Source organism: Typha latifolia, chromosome 6, assembly GCF_019914945.1.
Source record: "Typha latifolia isolate L0001 chromosome 6, TyphaL0001v2, whole genome shotgun sequence".
NCBI lineage: Eukaryota > Viridiplantae > Streptophyta > Magnoliopsida > Poales > Typhaceae > Typha > Typha latifolia.
The window spans coordinates 4,970,058-4,992,707 of NC_133091.1; the positions used below are offsets into that span (position 1 = coordinate 4,970,058).

Sequence of the window (22,650 nt, forward strand, 5' to 3'; positions counted from 1 at the left end):
ATGGTTTTAGTGGACGTTATCGAGCGCCCAGTGACCGACGCACGACGACACGTGCCGGTCGGAGTGACGTGGACCTCCGGTGGTATGATTGCCATTGAAACGCTGACACGTGGGGACCGAGATTAGTGGATCCTGTTACACGGCATTTTTCGCGCTTGAAACCCGAAAATGTAACCAATAGAGAGTTTTAGAAGATTATTTTTTTAATTCATATTTATCTGTTAACTAAATAAATAATTTAGATTTATCTACCGTATAGAAATTAAAAAATAAAAATATTTGATTTATATTTATTTTGAATTTAATATTTTTAAATTAACCATTTGGATAGACAAGTTTGTGAGCAGTTTTGTTTTGGTCAAAAGCTTCTTCAAGTATTTATGACCATTTGCACCAGAACATCAAAATAGATTTCAATTCTGTGCCAAAATTACGTTTTACCTCTTGTGATATAGTTTAATTTTAATTTACGCCTTGTACTTTAAATTTAAGTACTTTAACCCCTTGTATAATCGATACCAAATTATAATTATTTAAATCGACCTAGTTTATTTGCATAAGTATTTGCAGTTATAACTGAGTTGCTAAACGGTCAAACTATTATTGCCATTATTAAGTAAGGCTTTTACATCTAGTTGTAGCTTAATGTAGACCACAGAGTTAAGTTAAAATCGGATCAAACTACTGAAGAACATACTGTAATTTATCATTTTCGTGTCCTTTACAAACTGTTAAATATTAGAAATAAGAAAAATTATATGTATACTCTTTTTGTAGTTGGGTTTAATTTCACTTCACCAATTATTATTTTATTTGTATCAAATTATCTCTTATGGTTATATCCAAATTAAAATTAACCATACCACATACCGAATTTAAAGATACTCATTAGATATAAAGTTAGTAGAGTATTAAAATAAGTTTTTCAATGCATCTAAAATAATATACTGTCTCTATAATTTTATCTCTAATAAATATCTTTAAATTCAACTTATAGTACGATCAAATACGACACTATAGATAGTAAAATAAATTGAAGCCTAACTAGGAAGAAGGGTGAAAGATAATTTCCCCTTAAAAACTCTACAACAAGTAAATTCCAACTTAAAAAATAGAGAGAGAGAGAGATGTAATTAATTCAAATCACCTCCCTTTTCTGTATCATTGCCTCACTCAGATGAAAATAAAAAACTATGTATGTTCATCATGGGTGCGTAACACGGCGTTCAATAATCCTAGAGTCCGATGGTTCCGGGGTCTGACGTGGCATACTTCGTTTGGCTAGCTGTATGCTGACTTGGAAAAAGTTGTACTTATCCACGTGGAAGATGCCCTCAGCATTTGCAGTTAGTAAGCTGGCACTCCACGTCTAGTGTAACGTTCACAATTATTACCATAATTTCCTCTCGATAAAGACATGTAGAAAAATTTGGAGAAGATGAGGATCCTTGAAGAACTCGAGTTTAAGGTGAGAGAAGTGATTAATGCATGAACAACGTTGGTTCATAGACCAAAATTTATTTATTACTGGGAGAGATTATTTATCACATCCAGTTGCTCTCTGTTCCAGCGACTTGAAGTCTTACGGTGTTAATCTAATATAAATATCAATTTTGATCCGATTTAAATAAATTTAATATATTAATTTTAACTTTTAAAAAATTTGTCAGAAGTTTTGGGGGAAATTAAATTTCCCCTTTAATTCTTTCATTCAGAACTAGCATTGGAATACTAAAAGACCCATATAAATAATTTATAGATATATTATTTTCACACCCAAAATTAGTTTTAAAAATTTTAAATAAAAAGATTTTTTTTTAAAAAAAAAGGCTTAGCAATCAGCAATCAGCGTAACCTCGGCACAAGATTGCACTATACTGGCACAGCCCGAATGCTCTATTGAGAGCACAAGTGTCGGTGGGCCATCCTTGGTTTTAAAACTATAAAGATTGCTTGAGATAAAGAGTTTATTTTAAGAAATGTAGAGGGGAAATTCTATCGTTACCCATGGCCCAATGGTAAAGACAGACAGACAACATCACTTGCACCGAAATGTGGCTGGTATTGAGCATATTAGAATAATGGCTCACACGTGAAAACGAGAGAGCGGTGATAGTGGTGGGGGCTCCAGTGAGTGCTTCGTCTACATCCTTCTGTAGCTCATATTACAATTATAAATCCCCATCTAATTTTATCCGAATCTCCTACTGGTTTTAGATTTGATTTCCTATTCAAAACTAATGATATAAATGCTCGTATTACTATAACCTGCAGAATCTAATAAGTGTTTCAGTTTAGAGACCCATCTTTTTAATGAAATTGTAATTTATGTACTATATTTTTATTATTTATAAATTGAGTCTTATAATTTAGTGAATATGTGCAGAGAATATAATGAGGATAGATTTAAATTAACACAAATTATGGCATATAATATCAAATAAGAATATTCTATTAATTAAAATTATATTTATTTCTATGGACAAATTATATTGTATTGCAAATTAATAGATCTATAAAAATATAATATCAATTATTATAGTAATCAACCCTCATCATTGAGGATTACAATCAATCTTTATAAATTACGGTCTCAAGATACTGTGTCGATCTTCTTTCTTTGTTTAGTGATAATTAGATTCTATCTTATGACTATTTTATTTTACTAGGAATAAAGTAGAAATATAAAATAAAATAGGAGAAATTAGTTGCAAAGATTGTGAGAGCAAATGGGATCATTGGATGACACGGTAGTGAGGTGGATAGATAAGTACTTGACCAAAAGTTCTCCTTGCTGGATTCGTGCGCACGTAGAATTCTTCATTCATCTCTATCTCTAATTTTTTTTTTTAACGTCTGGATATCTTCTACTGGATTGCGTGCATTAATCTTTTCCAGATTGTTTGAGTAAAACAACAAAGATTGCATGATATTTTAGCAACATAATCTACTTAGACCCTGAACTATTTTTTATATCCACTCATACCTTTGAACTTTTCTTTAGTACAACTCCCTATAGATTGAAAAAGGTGAAATAACAAAATATCCCTCTATTTTCTTTAGTATATTAAAAATTTTCTTTCTTCTTCCCATTAAAATTAAATATAGAATGATTACATTGTTGCCCATGTGATTTACATGTAACAATTTATCAATAAAAATAATAATAAACTAGCAATCAAAGGGTTGAATAATCCCTATTTTAGCACAATCTGCCTTTAGGTTGGTTCGAAAGAGCTCGCTGTAGTACCCAAAATTTCCCAGGATATATAATTAAAAATCCCAGTGAAATTGTCATTTCCAATGAATAAAAAGTCTGGTGCATAAATAGTTAATATTTCGTACAATTATGAATCTAACAGCATATACTCGCAATAAGCAGGTTAAGAGTTAGTCAAATTCAGTATTAGCGTATGAAAAAATAATACTAATGGTGGATTATTATACTTTGGAAGAAAATATCACCATGGAAAATTATGTCCTCAGAAACTAAAAATAACGGTATGTGGCGGGAGAGGCATATGATTACATATGACCACAAAACTAAACACCCATCATGCTTTGCTCGTCTTAACAGTGGGGTTTGAAAGAAATTTTCAATGAATTTGACACACGGTAGTTGAATTTTTCTCTACCAACATGAAAAATATGCACGATCACCACTCATGAATGAGATGACCAACTTGCGCTCACAAAACCAAGCAGGCACGTACGTACTTGAAATTTTCTCTATTATAGTAAATATGGCCAGAAAGTAAGATGGCAAATTGAATCCACGGTATCACAGAGAAAATTAATAGACAAGTTCATATATCAGGCAATAACTTTGTGTGACTCCCTTGTAATAGTTCCTTCTCTACTTCATGAAGATAAAAACTCTGTGTACATCAAAGGAGAGGCCCAGCTAAATACAGCACCGAGTAATGAAGTACAGCTAAATTCTCGAACTGATGGTCAATCAAGGAACAAGAGACAAACCACAAGAACGGTGACAAAGTGAGGCATTACTATACAAGCCGAGAAAAAACTAAAGTCTGTGATGGCTCATCTATTTCCGTTAAACTTAATATGGTCAAAAACTCCAAAAATAAACACCAAATACGTGGGGGTATACATATATACTGACAGTACTCCTATCACAAACACTACTGGAATCTGTGGAAAGCTTTGGTTGACAATAATCTTCTTGTAGTTTGAGCAGGCGGTGCCAATCCAGGAATATCTCTGATGTTTTTGTTATGTGGGTTGACGATCTGGCAAGATAAGCAATTTTTCGAAAAGGAGAAAGAAGCTGCTGGTATAAATCCGATCAAATAAAATTTATAGATATTAATACATCATGCATGTCTAAGTATCTTGTGCGACAGTTACAGTCAGATACAAGTGTAGGGGTTCACCAGATATCAACAGAACAATATGCTTCACATTAAAGTAATAATAGGTCTACAAGGGAGAAAGTGGGAAAGAGCAAACATAGGCATGAGAAAGATTTTCTTCGTAATCATCAGTCAGGCCATGGGGAATATCTTAACAAATCATAAGTATCAACAAAACATTCAAAAATGACAATATCAAATAGAGAGAGTAGGTTGAGTTAAGAAATTGCTAAACATACCTACTACTGATTAGGTTTCTACTTTCAAATTTCAGCTATGTAGTATATGAAGATTTTCATTTACAAACTATTTAAATATTAGATAATACGTAACATGATAAACCTTTTATATATCATTAAGAAAAGCTCTGGAGAAGCATACCTTTACAATGATGATCGCAATTACACCACAAACAATCAGAAATAGCAATGCCATGATGCACTTATCAGTAGCCATCTGGAAGCACAAGTTATGACATTTATGAGGGAGCAACTGAGATTACATGAGAAGAAAACTATGGATGTATATGTTAGAATGTGGATCAGAGCCAACCTGCCGACCAATCTCTTTCACCAGTTGAGAAGCCTTCTTAATAGAAAACTGAATCGTATCCAGCTCATTGACAATGCGACCCATTTGTTCAGTCTGCAGAATCATAGCATTAACCACTCTGGGCATGAAAACAGCATAAACTGGAAGTCGAGAAAAATCCATTTATCATCAGAACTATGTGTATATGCATGCTAGCATCTTAGGCTTCTAGGGTTCTCAACTGACTAGGCTGGACCAAAGCAAGCCTGGTCAAATGAAAATTACTGCATATGAAAAACGAAGGTAACATGAATTGGAAACGACTAGATCAGGTCCATGGAAAATGATTGTACACGAGCAGGAGACTATAGTAGCTTGGGGACATTTTTTCTTTTATTTTTTATTTTTTTCCCCTGATGCCATTTGTTTCTTTTCTTTTTGGCTATGCTAATGCGGGAAAGGAACAGACCTTTCCAAGTTGACAACTGTAGATTGGATAGGTCGAAAAGTACCCTTTTGTATCTGCTTTGTGTGAGATACTAATAAAACCTAGGAGTCTAGCAAACATGAAAATATAATGAATATAGTGGATACTTTAAAAGAAGGCCTGAGCTAGCTGCTTTTGGTAGAGGAGGTTTTGTCATGCGAACCGGATGACGTTGGATCACATCATAAGGATATTGGATTTGATGGATCAAATCTATTTATTTTTTAATTAATTTATATTTATCTCTTATGTAAACCTAGTTAAATCATGTAAGCCTCTTAAAATAAGTATAATTAAGTCATGTAAACCTCTAAGGTAAGTCCAATTATGTAACACCCCAATTTAAAATAAAAAAAAAAAAAAAAAAAAAACCCCGACTGACGTGCGTCAGCCTGTCAGCCTGCCACCCTGCCCTTCCCTTCCTTTGCCGTGCACGCCACCCATCTCCCTCATCTCTTCTTTCCCTCACCGCAGCCCCTCCGTTCTCCTCTCTCTCCCTCGTGGTTGCCGCCAGCCGCCGAAGCCGCCGAGCTCACCGACCCCCCCCCTCCGGTAAGCTTTCCTTCCCCTCCTTCCTTTCTTCCCTTCTTCCTTCCTCTCCTCGGCCTCGTGCTGTGCCGGACCCATGCCGTCGCTGTCCCCGCGCTGCGCCGCCGCAGCCCATCTGCCTCTCCGCCTTCCCTTCGTCTCCTCCCTCGGATGGGGAATACCGAGGGGGGGTGGGTGGGTGGGGCGGGGGGGTTGTTTAACCCCCCGTGATCCCCCTCCCCCTTTTCTTTTGTGGGCTGCGGTCATACCGCAGCCCATCGAGCCTGGGTGGGCTGCGGTCCAGACCCCCAGCCCACTAGGCTTGGGTTGGGTGGGCTGCAGACCGCAGCCCACCAACCAAGCCTCTGGTGGGCCGTGGTTGGACCCAACCCACTTCGGCCAACCTTGTGGGCTGCAGCCCAATTGCAACCCACCTTGGCCCCTTGCCTATTAGGTTAGGTTTGAGCCTAACCCAATACCCCTAGCCCAGCCCTTTGGGGACCATTTAGACCTTATAACCCCGTTTACTTTTTTGCACCTGATTTAATTAGCCTGATCTAGTATCATGTGAATTGTAGGATGACATAAGACCCGCCCTAGGAGACCCTTGACTCATGTAATTGCCAACCATAATTACGCTAATAAGATAATTGATTCTATTAGTTGGCTAACCTTACATATGACTTTACTTGCGTGAATTAATAGGATTGACACCGCGTGAGGAAGATTTTGGGATTCCGGACTAGCTGACGAGTTTTACCATACCGAGACCCCCCAGGCGAGTAGAGTTATACAAATCTAGAATAACATAGAATAACATAATTACAGTCATTATACCTGTCATGATACGGTAGGAAATGTCAGTATTAATGCATGCAGTTGGTACTCCCTGTTATATCTTTTGCATATGTAGTTATTTATAACCTGTTCATCATAGTATCATGAGGATGTTAATGTGTATGATAATGCTTTACATGTGTCCTGTATGGTATACCATTGCATAGATGTATGATTGCTGTGAATATGGAATGTAATGATCATGATGACTATAACATGCTTTATACACGCATAAACACTGCACCACTTCCACCTATCATTAGTAGTCGAATTCTGACTAGGCAGTACCCCTACTCACTCAGCCCAGGGTTAAGGGTAGAGTGTATCATATATGTCTATACTATTAGCGGCCTACACCTGAGGTCGGGAAGCCTGTGTGGCATTCAGGTAGTTATACTGCATAGTTAAGACTAGATTATGATGATAGAAGAACATGATTGTGAGGCGGGGATATAACTCTAGCGGTACCCGACGACGCAGGGTTAGGGCGTTTGTTGATGAGCCGAGGGCTCCCGATTCTCCCGCCGAGGGCGGTGATGATTTAGAGAGAGTGAGATATGGGCTTACGACCGAGGTCCTGAGTCTGATGGCCACAGACAACCGGTCACATGTAGTGTCGCCATACACGTGTAGGTGACATTACCGCTAGATGTGTATATATCCCCCCTCGATGTATGAGATGATGGATGATTGTTTCTTAAGAGTATTTACCCTGTGCGGTGAATAGCTCGGTGAGCGATGATAAGTATGATTATTGCCTTGGTAGACATGAGATGACTAAACTGCTATTTTATTGCTATGCATAACATGTAAAACCTATGATTGAGATGTGTATGAAAAGAGATTGTCTCAAGCTTCATATCTGTGTGAACTTATCATAATACGTTTAGGAACTAGCATGTTCCAGGATAGTGATTGGTAATCTTTATCAATTGCATTGACTTAGTAAATTGTGGTAAGTCATTTCAATAAGCATATCGTTATCGTTAGCAAATATGGGCATACATTGGATATATACATGCGATGTCATTAATTTAGATTGTATGGATCCTACTCGGCTGGCCGTAAGCTCACCCTCATGGCGGTATTATTTCAGAGCTAGGGGACGCAGGTGCGGGTAGCGAGGAGTAGCCGCTTTTCTTTCCAGTGTATTAAGCCCCTGCGAGGGTGTGATGATGACGTTGTATTTTCTTGGACTTTAGCTTTGTATTTTGGATGTATATTTGGAAGACTTGTTGTGGCCTGTGGACTTGTATCCGGACTCTTATAATTGAGTTTATTTATGGTGAAATTGTGCTGTTGTGTGCCTTGTGAAATCCTTGTACTGACACGTCATGTGATACACCGCGTGGGGGGGATTTACCCACGCGGTTTACACGTGTATTTGGAGGTTTGGGTGTTTCAAATTAAGTCATATAAGTCTTTAAAACATATCCTAGTTCGAGTCATGTAAACCTTTAGGGCTAGTCCTAGTATGACTCATTATACCCGACCTCTCTATATATACATATATATGAGAAGTTAGACTTTTTTTAATCATCCAAACATTTAGAAATTTATAAAGTTTAGCTAATTTGTTATTATCGCATTTCCCGTTTTATCGTAGCCGTTAAATCGTCTTTATCTTCATATGAATAGATCTTAACCGTAGAACCCTTCTAAGCTTCCAAACTCTAACCACCACCTTCCTTCACGAATCACTCTACCTTATAATCGTCCACCACCACCCTTGGTCGTCTGCCACCTCACTGTTTTATTTTTATCTTTCCACTCCGACCTCAGAATCATGTAAACCAAAGCTATTAGATCCGTAACTTGTGAGGCTACCACCCATAAAATAATCATAATTTTCTTACGTCCAGATCAGTTTAATCTGGTTTGTAACATTTTGTAATTAATTTGATCATAATCATTTGATTTTCTTCTTACAAGCATGTCAAAAAAGATCCAGCATAGCACTAAATCAAATTGCAAACATATGCAACTAGGCCCATTATAACTGAAACTGCAGGCAAAATGTAAGGTGGCAAGCAAGTAAAGTTACCTAAATTTGTTCATGCCCTTTTAACAAATACAAGACTCCTCACTTTCAATGATACAATAATAAATATTCCAAGATCAACTTACTTGCCCCTTAAGATTTGCAGCAGTTTGAGCTCCTACTTCAACAGTTTGCTCAACGACCTGCAAGACAACTTTCAGATGAAAATCTAGAAAGTGAAATGATGAGAGACAAAAGAAATTGCAAGTTAACACCGCACCATTTTTGAACGTTCAATAGCCTGATCAGTCTCATCCATTTTCTTCCTTCCAGCATCAACGAGCTCTAGGTTAGACATCGCTGAAACATGAAACAATTAAGAACCATTCTGAGATGCATATCTCAACTACTACTAGAAAACTCAAGTTTATGTATACACAATTAGTTGCTAGAGATGTGAAGCTTCAAAAGAGCTGAAAATAAAGGAAAACAACAAGACATGAGGAAAGGAATTTCTGCAAAGACAGACACTGCAATGCATAACCCCAACTATGGAAACCGAGAAGAGATTTCCAGTCCACAAGATGGATGTGAACGGAGCTGCATATTCCTTCTGGTTCTTGTGTGTGAGACGAGCACTTTGTGCACACAGACTGTAGAGAGGGGGAAGCAGTGGGAAGATCACACATTTATTAAAAACTCACTACTAGAATCAAGAACTGAATGGCCAACTTCTAGCAGCCATATATATGAAGAAAAAATATCTAATTCACTGTGCATATAAAGACTGGACACAGTAGCAAGGATTGCATGTCCATTAAATCATAAAATTCATTAGCCAGTAGGCATGTCTAATCATCAGATATGATCACTATCTATCCTCTTATATTGGTTGCTTGGACAATTCATCATTCAAACTAGAAACAGACATTAACATGAATAATATTGTCAGGAATGCTTAGATACCCCAGACATAAAAAAATAGCACCCTATAATCTTGCTTAATTGTTTCATTGGTCATTTTTTACCTATCATGTTTTGGATATGTACTTTCAAGTCACAGTTTCCCAGTTGGCCAGTTCCAACACATATATTTACTATTTAGCAAATACTCTTACCTTTCGTGATACTAGGACTTGCATGCATAAATAAATCTAATCTTGTATGTCAGAATTTACCACGCAAGTGTAAGCTGTCTCAAGAATCCTAGTGAACCTCACTATGTATACGAAAGCAAGTAAGCGATACTTCCATCTCAGTATACTGGAAACTTGTCCTAGTAAATATTCACATGGAACTGCATTAACAATCACTAAAGTAGTCCAAAACATGATTTAACTCCGATATTTATTCTAGGCATCAATTAGGTAATTACACCTTCATGAACACATTTTATCCTTCTTTCCTAGTACATTATTTTTAAGTATCAAATGCAACATCCAGTATGCTGTATATCATAAGCTCTGAAAATCAACTTGACACCTACTATTCCTATCTTATCAATGAGCTAATCATACATAGCAGTGTTTCAAGTGTTGACATAGAGTATCTTCTCAATGATTCTCATATGCAAAGTCCAAACAGCCGGTAATTTCTGGGTTGACACTATTAGCATAATTAAGCACCAAGTTTTAAATTTTCATAGCAAACAGAGATGCCACCTAATCCTTTGCTTCAATAAAATGCTAACGCAACTATGTATACTCCTCCAATGCATCCCTTAATGTAGAATCTTCAACCTCATTAGATCATCAACATACCTACTACCTCTTAATATACTTGTACAAAATTTGTAGTACTACTAATAAGTAATAACAAAACACAATGAGCTCCTCCAGTGTCACTGAAATGTGAAGAAATTAAGGATCACCTGATGCCATTTGCACATTGTCCTCAGCAACAGGATCACTACTTCCAGCACCCATATCAAACAGTTCAACTCTTTTGTTACCGAGGCTACTTTGGTACCTGCAGGTTCATCATCGTTGGAGAAAATAGATATCAATAAGGAACAAATCAAGAATAGAAGAGGATACACTTTCATGAAAATGATTCAAGAGAAGGAATTTGGACACTATAGAAGGTCAATTTGGTTACATAACAAAAGGCTAAAACTTAACAATAAGAAAACAAAAATATGTCAATGTCTCCTCTCCCGCTATTCCTGATGTGAGATGTTGCTGCAAATGCAGCTAATATAAAATGCGCAATATTAAAAATTAACAAAAGGATACATTGACCCTAAAATTGCAGAGAAACTAAAACACCATAAAATGGTAATTGGATTTAATTTCCAATCAAGGAAACCAAATGTCAACTAGTATTAACCACAATCGGATAGAAAAAACTTGGCAGCTATGTATTAAGATAAGTTGATAACAATGAAACTAACTTGTATTTCCATAGCCTCTTAGAAATGACATCATGCTAGTTATATTAGTAGATGACGAATATTAGGAGAACATCACAGTATCACAGAAACCTTAAAAGTTGAGCTAGTCTAGAATAATATGTTGGCAATACTGATCACAAATGCTAATCTTCAATTTGCCCAAGAAAGACTGTTCCTATTCATATTCAACAAAACAAATATTCAGTATTAAAAGTACGACAAGAAGTTCAGAGAATAGTTTGAAAGACAGAATATAAGATAAATTTGAGAAGAAATCCAGATACCAGAACTTCTATCTTTGTTTACTAAAGCAAACCATAATGCACAGCATCTCTTAAACCATGCTGCAAAACTTTTTTTTTCCAGCAGATGAAGCAATCACATGCTTACTTTCCAGTTTTTTATTCCCACCAGTTACCATTTATAAATGGCTCAAGTAATTAGCAGCTCACATATAATAGTACAATCATAACAATAGTAGTAGAGGTAGCGATGGTAGTAATAATAATATGAGACAATAGAACAAGTCCGAAGGCTGTCCTTCCCCTTCCTCTTAAAGCTTGCTCTACTTCAATAATGGAAAAGTTGACACCTCACTGGGAATTGTTAGCATGATCAGTTGGAGAATGCTCAGAACCTTTATCAAACTATTCTTCCAGTATAAGGGACTTTGTCAATTGTTATAAAGTCATTACTGTTACAAACTGAAAGTACGGGTTATGCCATGTATAATGGTACTAGTTTAAATTTTAACAATTCTACTTGTTCAAGTAAATTCTGCTAAGAAAAACACAACAGGAGAAAATGTGGTTAGAAAACATAATTAATTGCATTAAAGCACTTTGGGATGATTCTTTGCTAATGGAGATCTTTTCAAGACCATAAAGCCTCTACATTTCAATGTGGAAAAATATTACTATGGCCAAACTGAGGTCTTGATAGCTCTGAAACTTAGGACTCGAACTATGTGAATGAAACATTTTAACCAATTTAAGAGCCTCATAAGCCAACTAAACTTAGGAAACAAGGTAGAACAATCAACAAATAAAATCCATAAAGTGCATATTCTATTTTCCTTTTTCATAATCTCCCCAAGATGGATCTCAATTAAAGACTCTCTAAGCATTTTCTATTGTAACCTTGCAAGTACATGACATTTCACATATCTAAGCATTCAAAGAAAATGATTTTTCCCTGAAATAGTAAATATAGTCTTTGTATTGCTCACATGATCATATTCAAGTACAAAGAAACAATATATTGATATCAGTACATACACCAACGAACATCTGAATAGCAATAGTTTGACAAGACTAATAGAACATCTTGAATAGGAACCTCAGTATTCTTTCACTATAAAATTTGTATTGCAAAGTACAACAAGAAAAGGGAAGATAAGATAAATAAGCTTGTTTTTGCACTAAATATTTCAAGACTTACGTTTTCCTCAAGGCAACATATGAATTTAGCTCTTTGATCTGTCATAAGGCAGGAAACTGATAAGATTGGAGCAAAAATAGACGAACTGAAGAGAACACAAGGTAAGATGAAATTACAACCATGGATTGCTTCTTCTCATTAAGCTGCTTATTAACCTCAGGAGGATTTTGACTCTCTTCATCTTTAAGAACACGATCAAATTCTTTGACTAAACTGTAAAGCAAGTTCTGCAACTGTTACATACACATGCTCCAAAATGGGTTGTCAAAACAAAATTTCGCAGTGGAAGTTAACAATTAGTTCCAATTGGAATAAGTCACAAGTGATAAAAGTGCATTCGTTGTCATGAGTTCAGATGCCTATGTGAACTACTATATAGTATGTATAACAGATATTAAAAGCTGAAATAGTCTGTGAAGATTCAGCAATACTGGAGAATAGAGAGAACAAGTTAATTTGACCTACAATTTACACTCCCTCATTTTTCCAGTGAGCTCCTCCAACTGCTTGGACTGTCTATTAGGGTCCTTAATCTTGTCCAATTTCTGGAATCCATTTCTGCAGCAAAAGGAACAGTTTCACAAAATGAAGGAGCAGAACCAATGACATACTTGCAATAATATATTCAAGCAATCTAAAGTAGCAATTTATAAGCAAAAGCTGAATGCAAACAATATGTCCAAGTCCTACAATGTGGTAGAAGTGCATAAAAGAAAATACTATATCTTAGTGTGAATTTTCATTCGAATCTCTTGCTATACGGTGCCAAATGGACCTAAAATTCTTCGCAGAGGTTTTAAATTTTTAGCAATTTCTAAACCCATATATAGCATACAAACCTTTCAGCTCTGCCAAGCATTGATCAGTTGGGCCAATTGGGTATGCCAACTATTTGGACTCCTAGAGTAACAGCGGTAAAAGCTATATCAAATCAAATGATTTACATGACACCTGCACCGGCTCACTCATAATGGTTATGGGAGAGGTAGGAGCACGACGATCTCAGCAAGATCGCCGGGGGAGTGACTGTGTCAAACCTTAACCCCACGACCTCTGTTTTTAAACATAGAAAATCCTCCTTCCCCACATCGTCTTCTCCTTTTCTCTCAATCTCCCCACGTTTTTCCTTCTCAATTGAAGGTGTTCATTGGAGTGCGCATGCAATTGGAGCATCACCAGAGCAAAAGGACTCCATCTCTCAATCCGAGTGAGTTCTCATGCCGATCACCCTTCATTACAATTTTTATATTTGATCTTTGTCGAAGAAATTCTCCTGGCACCGACCTCATAGCAACATTGCACCGGTCTAAAAAATATCCATCTCATCGCCCTTGTGTTGCAGGTACCATTATTGGGATCCCAAGGTGTGCGAGGGAGGCTACACCATGAAACCTACTAGCCTCTCACTGCCAATTTCCCGACCGATGTCCGGCCACTGACGACAATTTCAATTGCATGCTCTAGCCCATTATGTTTTCCTCTGTTGGTCGAAGTTGTAGGTCTCCATGTTTGGAACTTTTGATACCTTGTGGTTCCAATGAACTTAAGCCCCAATTCACTTCCGGAATATCTTTTTCCTAATTCTAAAATACAACTCCTTCTAGAATAATAGCTAAACATTATAATAGTTCTATTCCAAAATATAAATACTACTTATCATACATCTTATACCACACACTAACCCCATTCTCAATTTACCATTGACTTGACTACACGTTCTCTCAATATCTTATCATGATTCATCACTCCTCACTCATCTCTCATCTCTCAAACGTCTTATCATTGTTTGATTATAATCCATCTCTCCACTTTCCTCTCTTTTAAACATTTGACTACAAGTTTTCTCAAATATCTTATTACAAATCATTACTTCTCTCTCATCTCTCAAGCATCTTATCGTAGTCTTATCATAATTGATCTCTCCACTCTCCTCTTCTAAACATCTTATCAATATCTTATCATAATTAATCACTTATCTCTCTCTCAAACACCTATAATACATAATACCACCTCATATAATAATATAATAATAATATTATTATTATTATTCTAAATTCTAAACTTAAGTTTATATATTACATAATTGCTTAATAATACAATATTTAGTTGGACATAACAAAAATGTATTTATAATCTAATGTTTATAATATTTTTTATTTTACATTAAATAAATAAAATTTAACTTAAAAAGTATAAATGTCAATAATCTAATATTCCATGAAAATAAGTACATTTAAAAAGTACTATTATTATTAAATATTTTTAATCCTATATATTTAAATAGAAATATATATATATAAAAAATTTCTTAATAATATAATGTTTAATTTGATATTACAAAAATAAGATTATAAATATCTTATTATTAGAATAATTTTTATATCTACTAATAGCATCAAAAGTATAATAATAAATAAACATATATGTTAGCAAATTAAATATTTATCCAAATATAAAATAATATATTTACTATCTAAACTATGTATAATAAATTTACTATTTAAACTATGTGTTAACCCAATCAAATCTTTCTTTATTTAAATAATAAAATAAGAATTTAAGAAAAAATAAATATATGAAAGTGTATATTTTAATATTATTATTAATCTTATTTTTAAGATAAAATAAAAGGCAAATTTTCCATGTAAAATAAAATTTTATTATTGTTGACTATAAAATATAATAATATCTAAAATATTTTTCATTATAAGCACTAAATATGTAGAATTTAATATAAAAAGTATAGATACTAATAAAATAATATTTTATAAACTTTAAATATATTACAATTATCATAATATATTTTTATAATCATTGCGCACCTATTTCATAATATATAGTCCACGACAAACATAAACAATTGCTTATAAAATAGTTAATAAGAAGTATTGCACATATAGCAAACATTGCATGAGTAATTATCAAGCATTGCACGTGTACCGATGATATCTCAAGCAATGCGCACCTACCGACAAACTCTCCCCTATTGTGCACATAGCAGCAACTTCTCAAGTAATGCACAGTAGAGATTAAGCATTACACAGCTAGTGGCCTCCAAAGCATTGCACAAATAATGGCGCAATACAAAAGCATAGCAGATGTATTGAATGATAATGCATATATGGATGGCATGCATGGCATACATAGAGCCATCCCATTTAATAGTTAATCTATCTCATCAATCTATTTTATTTCAAATCAAAAGATAATTTTATTAATTTTAGAAGAAATAGAATACTATTTTCCTATCTTTTCCTTCACTTTATATCACATCAAAAATAATTATTACTATTATTCTAAAATACAAGTGAGCATAATAAAAGTTATTCCTAGAAATAACAAATAGGAATTGTTATTCCTATTTTAACCCTATTCCCAATGTTTCAATAGGCAGCTGCAAGTGGCAGACATCACCCCACCATCTAGTGCCTAGGTGGAAGGCGGGCGACAAGGCAAGTGACAAAGCGGTCTAGCATTTTTAATATAAAAAAATTAAAATAAACATATATAATACAAATATATAATATATGTAAGTTGTAACTAATATACATTACATTAACACTCTAATAACTAATTAACTAATTCCTCGTTTCAGTGATTCACTAATTCAACAAAAATGTCAGAAACGAATTAAACCTAAAAGTTAACTCACTAGTAATCAACAAATTAAGTGATTAACAGTAACACATTTTACTTTAAAAAAAATTTCAACAAAAACAGAGAATATTAAGTAATTAACAATCTTAAGTTCTAAATTAACTAGAGGAATTAAGTAATAAGAAACAGGAAAAAAACATATTATCATATAATTACTGAATTAATTTCTGAATTAAGTAATTAACTATCTTAATTAACAGAAATAGATAAAATTTTGGATCTAATGGTGTAAAGTACACATATATCAACAAACAAGTGTCACTGTTTTAAACTAACAAGTGTCAACTTTTTTAAATTTCTTTCACTGTTTTAAACTAACATGTGTAGCTGTTTTTGAAATTTCTGTCACTGTTTTAAACAAGTGTCCCAACACAAGTGGTAGAAGACCAAAACCCAAGAGGAGAATACATAGGTAAGGTAGGGATTTGGAAATTTTGGGTTTCTAGATTTTAGTTTAACCAATTATTGGATCGGGTATTTTAAAAAAAATTGAAAGCTTGCACCCATAAGCCCGAAATGCATTGGCATGTCGTCCACAGCATGTCCCGACGTGTCGCTAGAGTGTCCCGACGTGTCCGAAATAGATTTTAAATTTTATTTTTTAATAACGGATGCTTCGCAACGTGTCCGCCACGTGTCAGAGCCATGTCGCCGACAACAAACACTGTCCTTTACGAACACTAGACATTTGACAATAACAAAAAATACGATTATGAGATTAGAATTATAGCTCGAGTAGTACCCAATAATGTAGGGTTATGAAGTCCTCAAACTATGTGCTCATGATCCTGCAGGAGTATGTGGCAAGAGATAAGAATATGTACTTATCATGGTTCCAAGTTTCGGCCAATCCTGAGTGGGCTCAGCCGAAACGAATCGGGTCCAGGGTCTAAACTAGTCCAATGACTGGTTTTGGCCTGGTATCGGCCGATACCCAATCTATTTCGAGTCAGGATCGACCGTATCGGCCGAAACTAACCGAAATCAGGAGAGAAAAAGGGAGAAAGAGGAGAAGAGTAAAACAAAGAGAGTGAGAGCTAAACAAGCTCGTCGGAGGGAGTGAGAGAGAAAAAGAGAAAATACCTAAAAAGAATCGAAGAGGGAGAGACCGAGAGAGAAGGGAGTCGGTGAGGGAGAGGGAGAGTTATTGGGAGAGAAAGATAGGAGAGAATCGGAGAGGGAGAGATTGAGAGAAGGTAGTCAAACAAGGGAGAATGGGAGAGAGAGAGAGAGTTAATGAGAGAGAAAGATGAGTCGGTGAGAGAGAGGTAGTGCAAGAGTTAATGAGAGGGAGGAAGAGTTAGTGGGAGAGAAAATTAATAAGAGAGCTTGGGAAAGAGAGCTTGATAAGAGAGAGTTAGTAAGGGAGAGAATAAGAATTTGTTTTTATTTGTATGAGAGGGATAGTGTAAATGGTAGAAAGAGGGAGATAAAAATTAAGAAAATAAATTTTCTTTTTTTATTTTTAGATTTATATATAAATAAGTTATATTTATATTTTTTTTTTTTCTGTATTTTAAAAATTATTTTAATATACAAACCAATACGAATGGCCAATCTCGATCCTGATTTCGATACTTGGAACCTTAGAGCTTATGAACTAAGGTCATTAATCTAATAACCACACATTATTGATCATATACAGCGTCGTCAAGCATGTACAGGTGACTTTACTACTAGATGACTATCTCTCCTTAATGAGGATGAGTTATAACATTTTTATAATCTTAAAGTTTATGTGGATTGTGATTATGACCTTGTAGCTTTATGTGAACTTATTATGTGGAATGTGGATTCAAATTTATATTAATCATGAGTAGTCATTAGGAAAGAATTTATTTACTATGCATTTTACTGTGATATTTTTTAGCATGTTATTTCTTATTCATTGTGTATTATATTACTCTTAGACTATTATGGATTAATTTGATGTGCTTTGTGCTCATCACATCTGGTAGAATATTTTACAAATTTAGAGAAGAGCAGCAACGATATCAAGGAGTAGCTATTTCTAATAGATTATTAGTCATTTCCTATTCATTAAAAAATTAGATAATGTATAGCCCCTGCGTAGGTATTTCATTTTAAGAACATGTATTTCTAAAAACTTGTTGCGGTACGTGGTATTTGGGTATATTGTGTTTCAAATTATTTGTATTTATTATAATTTTTATCTTCAAAACTGTATAGAAATATTGACCGATATATCACGTGAGAATTATGTGAGTTCCATTCATGTAAGAGAAACGTGTATTTGGAGGTGGATGTTTCACCTAGTTACAAGATCTAGTAGATGTGGAAGAATATTCCTCATTACTTTACATTACACAAAGCATTTTGTAGATATATATAGTAGCTAGTAGCCTAGTACAGCATATTGCACTCAGCCGATTGCAGGTGCCTTGAAGCCTAAAGCGGTTTCTCTAAATCAACCTTACTGAGCAACGAATTTGTTGAAATTATGAACTAATAACTCAATAGACTTTATATACTCTTCAAATAAAAGATGACTAAAACAAATTAATGGTAACAGTCAGAAAGAAAGGATAAGATATAAAAAATAACATCATTGAGAAGAAATAAAGAAAGAAAAACCTATCTTTTTTAAAGATAGCCTATCATAGTATAAAATACTTGAATAAATTATTTTGGCTTAGGATGGCACCAACCATGAACTTGGGCATCATTCAAGGCAGCCCAACACATTATATAGTGAAAGGGCCTAAAACCGGCAAGTGGACTGCCATTGTGGATGCTAAAACCATTTTTCAGGACAATGCTCATTACAAGATGACACAATGAGAATAAATGAGTATATGTACAAAGATATGAAGATTAATGGAGATAGAAGTCCTATTTTACTTGACTTTAGTGAGAGACTTCTCTTATATGAATTTGAGTTATGACAAGTACAGAAAATCTTTGCCCTCATAGAAAGCAATCTCGTTTCTCGATTGACAAATTTTACCTATGTTATCTATATTTATATAAGAAGAGAGCAGAGAATGAAGTCAACAAATAAAACAACCCCAATCATCACCAACATGATATCCTAGTTATAATTTATGAGAGATTTCTTCTCTATAGGGTCAAGAAAAAGATAGGCATGTAACTTTATATGTACCTGAGATGACTTAAGTTGATAAGGATTTGCAACATGCTAGATCTCAAAGTTTATGACCATATTTAAGGTATAAGTATAATATAGGAAGACCAGCACAACATTTTCAATTATATAGGATTTTATGTAGAATAAGAGATTGAATTCTTGGCCCAATCCACTTAATGAATCAACTTTTTCATGTGTTATAAGCCCGGATCGCTGTATCATAAGAGGCAACATTTTATTCAACAATTCTTTGCAAACCTCATATCTTTGATCTCTAAAATGTTATTCCTTTTTTCTTTTAATCCAAACTTTTCAAGATCTCATACACATTGAAACTTGCCAGTTGCCACTTATGGGGCTAGACCAACTAATTGGGTTCTTAGGCAAAATTTAAACTGCACTCCTATAAATGCAAGATTAGAAGATAAATAATAGTTTGATGTTAATAATAATGCTGCTATATATAAAAACCTTTTCTTCATAGTTAAGATCATCTCCCATTAACTAGTCTTTCCTAAAATTTTCTCTCCTGTAGTGTACCCCTAGCTGCACTCCAAATTAATAGAACCAAATAAATCTCTTTATGGTATTGATGATTTATTTGTAATGTATGCAGCGGAAGCAATATAAGTTTTGTCAGAAGCTCTAACACTCTTGTTAAGTACCAACAAAAGAGGGGATGGAAATGAAAGGATTATTTAGAAGATACCAAACTAATTATTATCTTTTATTTCTCTCACGAATCATCCCAATACAATTACAAAATGGTCACTACTCTTGACTCTTGATATTCAGAATCTTAGGGTCTTAAATTCAGGACCCTTCAACTCCTTGACTTAAGGACTTAAGACTCCAATTAGGAGAGACAAATGCTGCAATCCATCAAAATTTAGTTTAGAAATAATCTCTTGTTTTTTTTTCCATCAAAACATATCTGGTACATTTATCATAGAATGCAAGAGTTGTGATTAGAACGAAAAGACTAAGCTATAGAAGGAAAGAGAGAACTTACTGGAGAACCCGGAAGATGTCTTGGATCTCCCCATCGATCTGTTCTAGCTCCGCGCTCATCGGCAAGCTACTCGCCATTGTCTTCCCCAAAAAATCACAATTCCCTCACAGAAGTCGCCCAATTCCGTAAGTTTACACCATTAGCGGACTCAACCAACCGTGCGGATAACAATACATCAGTGATAGGAAGGGAGGAGACGGCATTGATACAAGGATTAGGAACTGGGAAAAGGAATCGCTGACCCAAGCGGTCACCGCGATTGCGGCGGACGAATCATGGAAGGAACGAATCGAGTATACCTAGGGCTCCGTCGTAATCACTGGAATAGCTCCCTCGAATACTTTGTTATCCAAGTTCAACATGACCCAGCGCGAACACTGCAGCGGTTGATTGATCAAAGTAGTTGACGGACGGTCAGGCTGAGATCGGACGGCTAGGGTTACTTCAGGGATGATGGCTTATGAGTCGGATCGTCGCATCTCCGGTTGCAGGAATTTACTGCAGAGTATTGCCAAACTGTTTTCTTTGGTACGGAAATAGACAGCCACCAAATTTAATAACAAAATATTCTGCTTCACTGTAATTGTCAGTGTGAAAGCCTAAACTTATCTAAGAAGAAATATTTTAACAATTCAAAGTCTTCCTTTGATATATATAAAAAACGTGCAATTAAAAAGTAACTAAGGCAAACTTAACTTAATCTAAAAAATTTTAAATAAATCGTTGATCAATTCAGTGTTTTATATATTTATAATATTAATAAGATTAATATTTTATTTCGTTAATCTTACATATATAAATGCTAAATTTGTTAGCATTTTTACCTATGAGCAACTTACAGATATATTGAAACATACTCTTTTTTAATGTCAAGTTTGGAATATAGCTTATTTCTATAAAATAATTTTGAGACAGGACTAGTTTAGTCAAAAAAAAAAAACTCTTTGATGTAAGCCGAACATTCGTTGTTAAATATTTTCCTGAGAACTAATTTTCTAAAGTGAGATTGTAGTTAGGTCTAACATTATTTACATATCTAGCATGTATCGGAGCATAATGAGAGAATATGTATGACATTATTAAATGCATGAAATTTTATCTTCATATTGTTATTGTGTTTAATATTTTGGAATAATTCTACTTAGACCCTAAACTATTGTTTTTTTATACATACACTCCCTAAATTTTTTTTATTACCTATAGGGTATAAACTAAAAAATATGTTCTTCTATACTATCTTGAACTACCAACCAACTCTAAAAGAGTTAGTAAGATATCTTCTGTATGATTAAGGAGGTTATGGGTTTAAAAAAAAAATATCTTGAACTTAAAAAAAACTTATATATATCTTGAAATTTAAAAAAAAATAGATAAAAAAAAGTTTAAAAAGTATACAGAAAAGATGGTATAATTTAGAAGATTTATGTAGAATTATTCTTAATATTTTTTAAATAATATTTACTAAATTTGCTAATAACACCGTTTATTCGAGCAAGTCTAAATTAAGCCTAAGCAAACTTGAATTGAATCGGTCTTGATTCAAACTTTAATTAACCTTGAGATAAAAGCTTAAATTAATAGTGAAGGTATAATAAAGTTACATTATTTTGGTCGAGCCAACTATGATCAAGCTTGCTCCGAATTAATTTCAAATATATTCTGCAGATCAAACTCGAATTAGCTCACTTTCAGGCCAACTCAATTATTTTGACAGCCCTACTACCGACACCATAATGAAATTGAAAGCAAAGATAGGAACCTCCTAAGAATTTCGTCATGTACAGATGTAGAACATATATGGATAACCTAAATTCCTCTCGGGATCTCAAATTTAGCTTTCCTTACCAAAATTTAGAGAGAGAAGAAATTTTTTTGATGTGGCTGTTTGGATAATTTTTAAGTTATATTTTTGACTCTCTCAAGTATCGTTCTATATAACTTTCAGACCTTCAAAGAAAAAACTGGACATCTCTATCGATGCCACCACCTTTTTCTCCTCCTCACATCTCTCAATTCTCTATTTTTTTCCTCCAAATTTTCTTAAGCTATTCAAACATGATAAATTAGATTAATCCAAAGGAATCCTTTAGTTGTGCTTTTCAATTCCTACATGAAATTTTTTCCTAAGTTACAGAAACAGGCCTATAGAATGACAGACAGAAACCTTAAATTTCACTATCTATACTCTAGAACCTTCTGATTTTACTTCATATTCTTGCAAATAAAAATACCTAAAATTTGTAGCTGCAGAGCTGGAATGTCTCCTGCTAGGAACTCAAGTTGCGAGCTATATGATGCTT

At 34.5% G+C, this 22,650-nt stretch overlaps 1 protein-coding gene across 2 annotated transcripts; it reads right to left on the reverse strand.

Annotated features, from left to right (window-relative positions):
• Positions 1-3,825: 3,825 nt before the first annotated feature.
• On the reverse strand, positions 3,826-20,731 carry LOC140790331 (novel plant SNARE 13-like). 2 transcript variants are annotated; one of them, XM_073140359.1, is made up of 10 exons: positions 20,351-20,731; positions 13,038-13,130; positions 12,692-12,785; positions 12,573-12,610; positions 10,611-10,708; positions 9,021-9,100; positions 8,887-8,943; positions 4,929-5,021; positions 4,758-4,832; positions 3,826-4,253 (listed from the first exon to the last, which is right to left on the reverse strand). In XM_073140359.1, the coding sequence occupies exons 1-10, from the start codon at positions 20,425-20,427 to the stop codon at positions 4,146-4,148; spliced, it is 813 nt and encodes a 270-aa protein (XP_072996460.1). In that variant the 5' UTR covers positions 20,428-20,731; the 3' UTR covers positions 3,826-4,145. The 2 variants fall into 2 exon arrangements, with proteins under 2 accessions (XP_072996460.1, XP_072996459.1); XM_073140358.1 differs by having other exon boundaries at positions 3,826-4,294; positions 20,351-20,683.
• Positions 20,732-22,650: the final 1,919 nt, after the last annotated feature.